Raw genomic sequence first — 12,785 nt, forward strand, 5'->3', positions numbered from 1 at the left:
TATGGGATGGAGGCCTTCCCCCAAAAGACTCCAAAAAGAGGGGAAGAAAAACTGATCTTCAGCGAACAATAGAGGTAGGAAAAATCCTGGTGGACTCAGGAAGGTATGCTAAATTGACGAAGTACTATAAGCCCTCTACAAACAGTGAATCATGAAGCTCATATCATGGAACCTAAGGGGGCTCAACAGCCTAGGAAAACTTAGAATGCTAAAAAACATGATAAAAATGGAAAAGCCGCAACTATGCTTCTCCAGGAAACCAAGTGTAACAGCTCTAAACTAGGCAGTATTCTCTCTAAATCATGGCTAGGTTGTCAATCGGTGGTAGTGGATGCATCTGGAGCATCAGGGAGGCTTGCCATTGCATGGAACACACAAGCACTTACACTCTTTGATTTCCACGCCTCTCACCACCTCATCCAGGCTGCCTTCCACATTTTAGGCACCAATATTCATGGAAACCTCTCAAATGTCTATTTCCCACAGGAAGCAGGAAACAAAATAGCTCTTCTCAACACCATAGAAGCTCTGAATAACAATAGGAGGCATCCTCTTTGGATTATCGGAGGGGATTTCAACATGATCACTAAGTTGGAGGAAAAGATTGGGGGAAGAAACAGATTGGAACAGGAAAACACCCATTTCAAAGACTTCATCCAGAACACCTCTCTTATAGATTTACATTTCTGCAATGGCATTTTCACCTGGAGCAATCGAAGAGCAGGAAAGCATCAAATTGCTTCCAAATTGGATCGTTTCCTCATATCAGATAATTCGGTTCACTTAGGAGGAGACATCACAGCTGCCATTCTTCCCCACTCAGGCTCGGATCACTGGCCAATTGCCCTCCAATGGCAACGACCAGGCAACTCCATTAGAAGACCCTTTCGCTTCGAAGAGTTCTGGATCACTCATCCATATTTCAAAGACTTTGTAAAAACAACCTGGACAACCTTAAATCCGCCTGAAGGCTCCAAGATGTTCCAGTTCCAACAGAAACTCAAATACTTAAAAAGCCATCTAAAGTGGTGGAACAGTGAGACCTTTGGAGACATCTTCAAGGCACAACATCACTTAAATAAGGAAATGGCGGATATCCAACAAAAAATAAGCACAGAGGGTCACACTGAGGGAACCCTAGAGCAGGAGTAGCGCATCCACAACCAGCTGGAGGAGAGGAGAAAGCAGGAGGAGATATACTGGAAGAAAAAGACTAGGATCAGATGGCTGAAAGAGGGTGAGCGAAACACCAAATTATTCCATCGAACCACGGTACAACGAAGAATGCACAATAACATCCCTTTCATTCAAAAACAAGGAGGGGCAAAAGCAGAACAACATGAGGAAATTGAGGAGGAGTTCCTTCATCACTTCAAGCAAGTTCATCTAGAGCCCGATGCAGACAGGCGACCGGCTATAGATAGAATTACACACAATGTGCCAAAGTTAATCACGGAGGAACATAATGAACTTCTCCTATGCCCTATCCTTACTCAGGAGGTGGACACGGCCATGTCACAGCTCAAGGATGGAAAAGCCCCTGGCCCGGACGGCTTCACCACAACTTTCTTTCACACTTTCTAGGAGCTAATAAAAGAGGAGGTATTGCAAGTTGTAGAGGAGTCGAGAGCTCTGCATTGGCTACTTCACTCACTCAATTCTACCTTCATTGCCCTTATACCAAAAGAGGCAGATTCAATCACCCCGGACAAATTCAGGCCGATTGCTCTTTGCAACGTCATATACAAAGTCATCTCCAAAGTAATCGCCAACAGGTTAAAGCCCCTCTTGCCACTGCTCATCTCTCCGGAACAATCGGGATATGTGGAGGGGAGACAGATAATGGATGGCATTATCCTCTCGCATGAGATCATACACTCCCTCAAGCAGTCCAATCAGGCAGGTATGATTCTAAAACTTGATCTTTCTAAAGCTTTTGATAAGCTCAGTTGGACCTACATACAGCAAATGCTAATGGCCTTTGGATTCTGCCCCATGTGGATCCGATGGATCATGAGTCTCATTTCCTCCTCTTTCTTCTCCATTCTCGTGAACGGGATCCCTTCACGCCCCTTCAAACCATCCCGTGGAATCAGGCAAGGTGATCCCCTCTCCCCCTTCCTCTTTGTTTTAATGGCTGAAGGCTTAGGTCGTCACATTAAAGAAGCCCTCCTCTCTCATCGGCTAAAAGGTCTCTCCATCCACCGCTCCCCAGCCATATCCCATCAGCAGTTTGTTGATGACACCATGCTCTTTGGCTACCCTTCTGTCCAGGAAGACTCCTGCTTTAAAGCCCTGCTCAATGACTTCTTTGAAGCCTCTGGAACCAACATCAATAGCTCCAAATCGCAGATATTTTTCTTTCACACCCCTTCTGTCGTTAAGACAGCTGTTGTTCGAATCTTGGGTTTCCCTATTGCATCTCTCCCCTCTCATTACCTTGGAGCCCCCCTTTCTGCGTCAGCCATCAAACACTCCTCCTGGCGTTCACTCATTGAGAAGCTCGAATCCCGTCTCAACCTTTGGACGCACAGAGCTCTAAACTTGGCCAGTCGTGTAGTGCTCATAAAGTCAGTTCTTCAGGCAATGCCGCTATACTTATTCTCAATCCTAGCGGCGCCAAAATGGGTTCTAAAAAGAATTAGGGCTCTTCAGCGAGGTTTCCTATGGGGAAACACGGCAACAAATCGCAAATGGGCCCTGGTAAAATGGACCACTGTATGCACGCCCAAAGAAAAAGGGGGCATTGGTCTTAGAGACCCTGAGCATAGCAACACTATCATGAGCGCAAAAATCTGGTGGCAATGGCTCTCTAACCCAGAAAAACCTTGGGCCACAATCTGGACGGCCAAATACGCCAATCACAGACCCCAGGAGGAGCTCATCAGGTTCACTCCCAATGACAAAGGCTCGCTAATTTGGAATGCGGCCAAACAACACTTCCAGCTGATACAGCAGCATAGTTTCTGGGAAGTAAGAAATGGCAGAACTGCACGATTCTGGACAGATGCTTGGAACCAAATGCCACAGCTCAGTCGTATTCTTAATCCACCTCCGAACTTCATTGGGGAGGAGCAGCAGCAAGATAAGATTCGGAATTATTGGACCTTGGAAACAGAGCAAGGCTTCAGGAAATGGAAACAGGGCAACCAGTTAATCACAATTGAAAATCACCAATTCATTGAGGAGCTGGAAAGGGAGCTGCGTAAAAGAAGCATCAGACTTGACGAAGGCAGAGACATTCTACGATGGGGGTATCGGCCTAAGGGAGCCTTCACTACATCTGAGGCCTACAAAATCATAAGCAATAACCCTGCTCCCCCTGACCCAATTTGGAGCAAAATCTGGGGGTTAGGATCATGGCCCAAAGTCTCCTACTTCCTTTGGTTGGTGGGACATCAGAGAATCCTCATTTGGGATAAACTTAGGCACATAAATTTTCATGGCCCCTCCATCTGTTCTAATTTCAATTCCCATGAGGAAACTCTCCAACACCTCCTGGACTCCTGTCCCTTAGCCAATCAACTATGGGAAAATGCTAGCTTCAGATGTCAAAGAAGATGCAGACAGGAGGGCGACATCACCAACTCTTTACGTCATTGGCAACAGAATCCTTACAAAAGTGAAATTCTCAACCATTTATGGAACATAATCCCAGGGCTCCTCCTATGGAGCATATGGAAGGAAAGGAACAAGCGCATATTCAAAGATCAGCGATCTTCGATAGATAGTATCTGGAGTACGTTTTGTGGGAATCTCAAAGAGACGTTGTTGCTCCGCTCATGGACTGAGAAGGACTTTCCGACTCTAGACAATGAGAAAGCCATTTTAGAAAACTGGCAAATGCATCTTCCTCAAGGACTTCACAATAACAACCCTTCTAATGGCAGCAACCTTAAAAAAGTCTCCTGGACTGCCCCCCCAAAGCACACCTTCAAGCTTAACTTTGATGGGGCCTCAAAAGGAAATCCTGGAATTGCAGGCTATGGCGGAATTGTAAGGAATAACGAAGGCCTACCCCTACTGCTCTACTTTGGGAACATCGGGTGGGATACCAACAACTCGGCTGAGTTAGAGGGACTCTGGCAAGGACTCCTTCTCGCATGGAAACACAATTTCCTTCCCCTGGAAGTGGAAGGAGACTCCCAGATTCTTATAAATATGGCCAAGCATCTCCTAAATGGATCTCATGCAAGGAAAATAGCTACCAGTTGGAGGCTCGAAGCGAGACTGGAAGCCTTAGAGCAAGCGCTCCACAGCAACAAGGCCATCACCTTTAATCATATAAAAAGGGAAGGCAACAAGGTCGCTGACCTCCTGGCCAATATAGGGGTGGAAAATGAGAATACTCTACTCACAGGGAAACTGGATATCATATCAAATTATGATCAAGCACAGGAATGCACTTGTCTGCTCCAAAGAGATGCGGCTCCCTCGAATGTGGGTGACATCTTGGATGGGACGTGTGTTTAATTGGAGCCGCATGCCAGCCATGCGCCGTCACAAGGGAAGCACATGGGCACTGGCCTGTCTGTGGCCGCTAGGGAATGAAATGTTTGCCACTCTCCAGAATCGCTTAAATGCACTGTCCGGCGCTTCAGCTCGCATGGAGGTCGCAGTAATGGCGAACGGGTTTCGAGGTGGTGACAACCATGTCAAAAGCAATGGGGGGTTGGATCTTACTACGCTGGTTTAGGGTATGTTCATGGTTCGTTCCCAGGGTCTGTTTATGCAACCCTTGGAGCTGCGAGCAGCTCCAAGAGGCTATCTTTCCGTCCAAGTCAATTCTCCGTCGGTTTGTGGTATCCCCTGGTCTGGTTTGTTCCTCAATCACGCGTTGTGTATTCTCCATTCGGACCCTGCAATTATGGTCAGGCCTAGACAACGTATGCTCAGTCGTCGCGGCACCTCCCGTGGGGGGTCTTCTCACCCTCCTGCAGAAGCTTCCTATCCCCATTGCTGCCGTTGCAATTGTCATCGTTCCCGTGATGCCCACCCCCTTCAGTCCAGTCAATTCCTGGACTCAAGTGCTCCTGATTCTGCTTCAACGCCCGCCTTTGGCTCTGCCATTTTCAACTTCAATAGTTCTATGAACCGCCCTAGGATCAGTGCCCATGTCTCGGTTCTCTTCATCGAAGACTCACAGGACGACAACGACTCTCTTGATGACTGCGGGAAGCGGCCTGCTGAAGACTCAGAGACAGTCATGGAAACGCCTGCGGCTACACCAGAGGAGGTCTCAAATCGCCCTCTTGCTCAGAAGGAGGTGATCAGCACAGGCGAAGATGCCAACATGGAAACTGCTCCCACTACAGCAGAGGTGGTGGAATATGGGTGGTGCCGGGTGGTCGAGGAGGAACCGGACGAATAGCGGCGCCATCGTTCCAGGTCTCTACGACACTTCTGTTTAGCCTTTCGGCCTCTCCAGCTGCTCTGTTTATTTTTTGGTCTCAAGTTCTTATTATGTCAGCAAACTGTCTTTGTGTGGGTCTTGGGTACCGGGCTCTTGTTCTTTGGGTGGGATGTGTCTGTTTTCCCCTGCGTGGGATTATCCTAATATTCTGCTGGCGCCCCTGCGAGGGCTGGTTTATTTTTGGTCTGGTTAAATCCTCGGACATAGTAGTCTCAGTTGTTCCAAGCTGCCATTACAGGCATCTGGTTCTTTCTGTCTTGAAATGATGTAACCGAATTTTGTTTTTGTATATAATAGATTAGTTTTAACTAGAAAAAAAAAATGTGACATCACAAAATTATTCAGCCACATTTACTAATGTACTTGTGCATCTGTTTGATATACGTCAATCAATGTATATCAAGCACATTTACTAATGTGGTTGTGCTATGGTTTATGATGTGACCCAGCCCACACTTCCACGTAGCCTTGGCTTTCCACCTGTTCGGGCTTTATGACATGGTGTGTTTGGTTTGTTGTTTTGGCGGTTGTATGCAATATGGATAACAGATATTTTGTTTGGAAACTGGGAATAATTTAATGTGTTAATAAATTCCCACCTACAGTCCTCGGGTCTGGTTCCCTCTGTTTGGTCTTTGCCCAAAATGCGTTTGCTTCCCGGTCATTCGCAATGTCTCTGTTCTGCTGTGCGGCTCTGCAAGGGTTTGTTTGTCACAACATATGGTTTTCATTCCAGCACATATAGCAATCTCTGGTTTTTCTTCTAGGTATGGCTGTAAGTGAACGCTGGCCTTCCAAACTTGTTTACGCGGTTGTCAGTGGTTTTTCCCTGTGGAATGAGTCTGTCTTGGCTCTAGAGGTGTGCTCGCTCGAATTCCTTTCACACAGTGAGTTCTTTGTCTCATTTTGTCATCCTTCTGCTATTTGGTTTCAGAATCTGGTCTCTCGGCCAATGATTATCATTTGTTGTTGTTGATATTGTCCTTTGTCTCTGCTACGGTGTGTAAATCGGTTAACTTCTGGTGCCAATGATCTCAGGTGACAGCATGATGGTCTTCCGCGGCCACAAACCAGGTAACTAGTTCCTTCCTTGATTTGGTTTGACCTTCTTCTGGTACAGTCACTGACCAAGCCTGCTCCTCCTGTCTCAGGCTTCTTCAGTTTGTCGGTGGCTCTGTTCCGCAAGCTCCTTGGTCTGGTCGCACCCAGGTACGTTATATTTTCCTTCTGCTTCTATTTGGCTTCGGTTCAGGTCTCACTGTACAGGTATGCTAACTGGAATTCGTTTGGTTCGTGCAGGTCAATGGTTCGACCTGGATACGTGGATTTCTCACGGTTCGGTCTCCAAATGTGGCAACCCTCTGCCGGTAGGCTCTGGCTCTTTAAGTCCGTCAATTTGCAGTTAGGGTCTTTGAGTCTCTGTAGGGTTTGTCACTCGCCGTCTTGTAGTTGTGTTCAGTCTGAATCGCTTTCACAAATGAAGCTTAAGTCTGGCTTCAATTTCTGTTTTGGTTGGCTGTCCGTTTGGGTTAAGGGTGTTCCCTGTTATCAATAGGGTTTGTCTGTTTTGTGGACGCTGGCACTTGCCTTTGTTTATGAACAAATGTAACATCTATGTGGTTTGAAACAACAACAATATGAACACAATTTATTGATCTCTGTTTGCTTATGAAAATATAAAGATTCGTCCGAAATTACCTTTGCTATGGTTTGTTTTCTCCGGCACTCTGTTTTCGGTATTATCTTCCTGATGGTCTCGCCATGCTTTACTGTTCTGGCTGTGGATTTGATTCGTTTGTTCTTCACTCTGGTTATGGACGTATGTATGAATTCGATATTGTTTGCTGTTCAGTGAGGAGAAAAGAAAACACGACCTACAGTGGTCGTCCTCTGTTTGCTAGCATTGTATCAACAGTTCAATGAATGAAATATAATGGCATAGTATGTAGGCAATGACACAGATGGACAGTTAGAAAAAAATATGTTCTGTCTCTTTTTATTTCTTGATCCTGGAAAAAATGTTGAACCCTTTCCCTGTTTTACATTGCTACATTTATACATCTTTTGTTTACAGTTAATTGAAACTGTAATTGCTTTCAGTTAAACAGAAATAATATAGTTGTGTAACTACTAGCTCTCGGTTCGGTTTACTTGACAAGATTTCATTTGGACATTTTTGTCTTTTCCTCTTTAAGTTGACAGAACAATTTCTAACCCGCTGTTTATTAAGGTCAGACAACTAACAACCCTAACCGACCCATAACTTTTGACTAACACAGCAATTAAAAGAAAAACAAAACAAAATCCTACCTCATGTCCTGATAAGTTAAACATAAAAGACAATCCAAATGCTAAATCAACTTTCCAACCTGGCAGAGACTTCACCTGGTCATGGTGCCCTAGCTGGATGCTCCTGCATCAGGCTCCCAGGGCAAAAAGAAATCATGGCTCCGGTCCATGAGCTTCTCGACTGAAGAACCTGTCTGTTCAATCTGCTTGGCATCAAGCCACGAGTTGTCCTCAATAGGACGGTTCTTCCACTTGACCAGGTATTGTAGATGCTCCTTCCACCGAGTTCGTTTAGTCACCTGAGTGTCGAGAATTCTCTCGATCTTGGGAGGTTGAACGTAAGGCATTTGTCTCTTCCAAGCTTCTCCTCCATCTTGGGCATTCTATGTAGGCTGCGTGGTTCCATCTTCTTCCTTCTCTTCTGGGTCAGCCGTGTAGGGGAACAGGTCTGCTACGTTAAAGATAGGTGAAATGCCTATTCCGGGTGGCAACTGTATCTCGTAGGCATTCGCCGAAAATTTCCGAAGGACTTTGCAGGGTCCTATCTTCTTATACTTCAATTTATTGTACGTACCCTTAGGGAAGCGTTCTTTGCGCAAATGCATGAGGACTTCATCCCCCACGTTAAACTGTACTTCCCTTCTCTTCAAATCTTCTTGCTATTTATACTTTAGGTTGTTGTCCTGCAATTTAATTTTTACCTGTTCATGCAAATCTCTCATCGCGTTAGCAAAATCTTCTCCATCTGCGCTTCGCCTTTCCTGCAGTCCAAGATCCCGCAATTCATGCACTCCGCGAGGATGCATGCCGTACAGGATCTGAAATGGGCTGAAACCTGTGCTACGGTTAGGCGAGTCGTTATAAGCGAACTTAGCCTGTTCAAGTACCCGATCCCACATCCGCGAATTCTCTCCAACCAAGCTTCGTAGCAAGTTTCCTAGACTCCTGTTTACAACTTCTGTTTGTCCGTCCGTTTGCGGGTGATAAGCAAAACTGTAACTTAGTTGTGTGTCCATTTTCTTCCACAAGGTATGTGAAAAGTGTCCTGTGAACTTCACTTCCCTTTCTGAAAGGATAGATTTAGGCAATCCATGTAACTTGACAATCTCAGTGAAAAACAAGTGGGCCACGTGGGTGGCATCACTGGTTTTTCTGCAAGGAATAAAATGCGCCATTTTTGAGAATCTGTCCACTACTACCATTACCGAGTCATAACCCCATTGTGTCTTAGGTAGACCTAAGACAAAGTCCAAGTTGACTGAGTCCCACGGTCTGCCTGGAACAGGTAACTGTGTGTACAGTCCCGTGATTTGATTGTGACCCTTTGCTAACTGGCACACCTTACATCTGGCCACAAATTGCTGCACATCCCTCCGCATCTTTGGCCAAAAGTATAAATTACTGAGCCACTCGAGTGTCTTGTCCATGCTGAAATGTCCGGCCAGACCTCCACTATGCTTCTCTTGAATAATTTTCTCCCTCATCGAGTAGTCAGGTATGCACAACTGTCCTCCCTTAAACATCAACTTCTCCTGTAGATTGTAGTCCAACCAAGGACTGTTATCTCTCATTAAGGGATTCTGACATGCCTCATAGGCCTCCTTAAAATCTGTATCAGTCTGGTATAAGTCTTGTAAGTGCTCAAAACCCAACACCTGAACAGTGCTTTCCTGTAGAAGTAGAGCTTTCCTACTTAGCGCATCCGCCACCTTGTTGGCCTGCCCACTAATATGCTTCAATATGAAGTTGAAACTCTGCAAATATTCCACCCATTTGGTGTGTTTGTGGTTCAGCTTGTGCTGTTGCATTACATACTATAGTGCAAAATTATTTGAAAACAACACAAATTCATTTCCCAATAGATAATGCCTCCAGTGTTTTAATGTCTGTATAATAGCATAGAAATCCTTATCATACGATGAATATTTTTGTCGACTTTCATTCAGCTTCTCGCTGAAAAATGCTACAGGCTTATCCTCTTGGCTGATTACAACTCCAATTGCTGTCCCGCTAGCATCACAACGAACCTGAAAAAGCTTCTTGAAATCTGGCAATCTCAGGATTGGCCTCTCTGTGATCTTTCTCTTGAACAACTGGAAACTTCTCTCCATTGCCTCTGTCCATCAAAAAGGCTGGCTAGCCTTTTTAATGGTGTCCAACATAGGTGCGCAAATTTCCATAAAATGCTTTATGAATTTCCTGTAAAAACTCGCTAATCCATGAAAGCTACGTACCTCAAATAAATTTTTTGGAGATGGCCAATTCACTATTGCTACCACCTTCTCTGGATCCATCTTCAGTTCGTTCTCTACTATTACAAAACCCAAATAAATCAATTCCTTCTGTAGAAAGGTACATTTCTTCAAATTTATTAGTAGTTTATTCTGCTATAATTTCTCCAGCACTTTCCATACGTGTTGAAGGTGTTCTTCCCTTGTCCTGCTGAAAATAAGTATGTCATCCAAGTACACTTTCATAAATTTCCCGATGTACTCCTTCAGCATCTCATTCATTAACCTCATGAATGTACTGGGTGCATTTCTCAGCTCAAATATCATGACCAGCCATTCGTACAGCCCCTCATTCGTCTTAAAGGCTATCTTCCATTTGTCCCCCTCTCGTACCCGAATCTGATGGTACCCTCTCTTCAAGTCTATCTCAGAGAAATATGCGCCCCGCTTAAACAATTCATCATATCATCCATCTGTGGCAGTGGAAACCTGTATCGGATGGTGATTTTGTTGATGGCCCTTGAGTCAGTGCACATCTGCCACTCTCCTCCCTTCTTGGGAGCGAGAACCGTTGGAACTGCACAAGGGCTTAAGCTTTCCCTTATCAATCCCTTGTCCAACAGTTCTTGCACCTGCTTCCTAATCTCTTCATTGTCTTTGGGGCTCATTCGGTATGCCGCTTTGTTCGGCAAACTGGCTCCGGGTATGAAGTCAATATGATGACTTATGCTCCTTTTGGGGGGTAATTTGTCTGGCAAATCATCCACAACTATGTCCGTAAATTCCTGCAACATTTGCTGGATTTCTGTAGGTAAATCTGATACCTCTGTATGCAACAATATTGTCCTTGCCTTCTTTACAACTGCATAACCTATCTCACTGTCCTCAACTTGTTTCAGAAACTGTTTTCCGCTAACCAACAACATTATTGGTTCACTTGTCTCTGTTGTCCCTTCTTCCTTGATGGGCACAAGCGTATGCTTGATTCCATCTTTAACAAATTTATAACAGTGTGTCAATCCATCGTCTACCACTTTCCTGTCGTACTGCTAAGGCCTGCCCAGCAGTATATGACATACATCCATTGGCATGATGTCACAAACGACTTTATCCTTATATCTGCCTATTTGAAACTCCACCTCGCACTGTTCATCCACCGACAACTGGTGGCCTTTTTGTAGCCATGAAACTCTGTAAGGGTTGGGATGCTTCAAGCGCTTCAACTCCAATTTTTCTACCATCTCTGTGGAAACTAAATTATCAGTACTACCATTGTCATTAATTAACTTACAACACTTACCTCGTCACTTACAAATTGTCCTAAACAAAGCCTTCCGCTGCATCTATTCGGTAACCTCCTTGACTAGTTTTAACAACACCTTGTGCAGCACCAGAGCTTCCCCTATCTCTGGAGCATTTTCTGCTTCTTGGGGAGGTGCCGCTGCTTCCTCTGGTTGTGCCACATATGCACCCCATTTTCCAGCTTGATCTGCTTCTGGACATTCAAATGATCGGTGTCCCCATTTATGACACCTGTAACACTGATAACCAGCCCCTCTACCTCGGCCATTTCCCTTGCCTTGCTGGGATGACCTACCGCCCCTCGCGCTATCACCTTTGTCTGCTGATCTGGAGGCTTTGGAATTGTTTCCTTCATCATTGCTACTAGCAGTCTGGCCTCTGCCATATGACTGGCCTTTTCCCCTACCGGCTCCTCGTCCTCTCTGGGCATTCTGCCTTCTAGTAATTTTCTCTTCAGCTTTCATCACACTCTGATACGCTTCCTCAATGTTCTTCGGAGAAAAAATACTGATTTCATCTAAAATATCTGACTTTAACCCATTAACATACCTGGCTGTTCTTTCTGCAGTATCCTCTGTATATCCGATTCTTAAGTTCACTCGATACAACTCCTCTGTGTACTCCCTTACCATCAATCCTTTTTGTTTCAGATTCTGCACCTGCCTGTGCAGTGCAATTTGATAGTCTTTCAACAGAAATTTGCCCTTTAACTTGGCCACCATCCTTGACCAGGTTTTAATTGGCAACTTGTTCAATCTTTTCCTCTCATTCTGGACACTATCCCACCACAGGGCTGCGTGTCCCTTCAATTTTGTTGCAGCTAACCTAACTCTGTGGTCTTTTCTGACTTCCTCGCACTCGAAATACTTATCCATCTCGCTGATCCAATCCAATAAAACCTCGATAGAAAAACTGCCATCATAGGTTGGGAGTTTTGGCTTAGGTTACTGCTTGCCACTAAAACAGATCTCAACAATCTCACTTATGGGCTCTCGCCTTCTGGTCCATCTGCTGCTGCTTCAGTTTCCTCTTCGCTGTCATCGCCTATCTCCGGGTCTCTTCTTCTCCCTGCCTCTACTGCCTCCAAACTGGCAGCAAGAATTTTGATCTCCTCTCTCAGTCCTTCCTCCGCTAACCTTCGTGCACCTCTGCCACGACCCTGCCTTCCTCTCTCCATTCCTCCAACTAACATAAACAACTGCTCTGATACCACTCTGATGTGACCCAGCCCACGCTTCCACGTAGCCTTGGCTTTCCACCTATTCGGGCTTTATGACGTGGTGTGTTTGGTTTGTTGTTTTGGCGGTTGTATGCAATATGGATAACAGATATTTTATTTGGAAACTGGGAATAATTTAATGCATTAATAAATGCCCACCTATAGTCCTCAGGTCTGGTTCCCTCCATTTGGTCTTTGCCCAAAATGCTTTTGCTTCCCAGTCATTCGCAATGTCTCTATTCTGCTGTGTGGCTCTGCAAGGGTTTATTTGTCACAACATATGGTTTTCATTCTGGTGCATATAGCAATCTTTGGTTTTTTTTCTGGGTAT

The 12,785-nt window shown here is 45.1% G+C and overlaps 1 protein-coding gene across 1 annotated transcript; it reads left to right on the plus strand.

Annotated features, from left to right (window-relative positions):
* The first annotated feature begins 243 nt into the window (after nucleotides 1-243).
* LOC149228347 (uncharacterized) lies at nucleotides 244-1,152 on the plus strand. The gene has a single exon (XM_089380747.1). It carries the CDS (start codon nucleotides 244-246, stop codon nucleotides 1,150-1,152), a length of 909 nt encoding a protein of 302 aa, XP_089236873.1.
* The last annotated feature ends 11,633 nt before the right edge of the window (nucleotides 1,153-12,785 follow it).

Source organism: Pinus tabuliformis, chromosome J (genome assembly GCF_031772625.1).
Source record: "Pinus tabuliformis cultivar Carrire ecotype Pingquan chromosome J, CPIR1, whole genome shotgun sequence".
In the NCBI taxonomy this organism is placed as follows: Eukaryota; Viridiplantae; Streptophyta; class Pinopsida; order Pinales; family Pinaceae; genus Pinus; species Pinus tabuliformis.

Bases quoted from the DNA above. Each gene is read 5' to 3' on its own strand.
- LOC149228347 (XM_089380747.1), top strand. From the start codon at position 244: ATGCTTCTCCAGGAAACCAAGTGTAACAGCTCTAAACTAGGCAGTATT.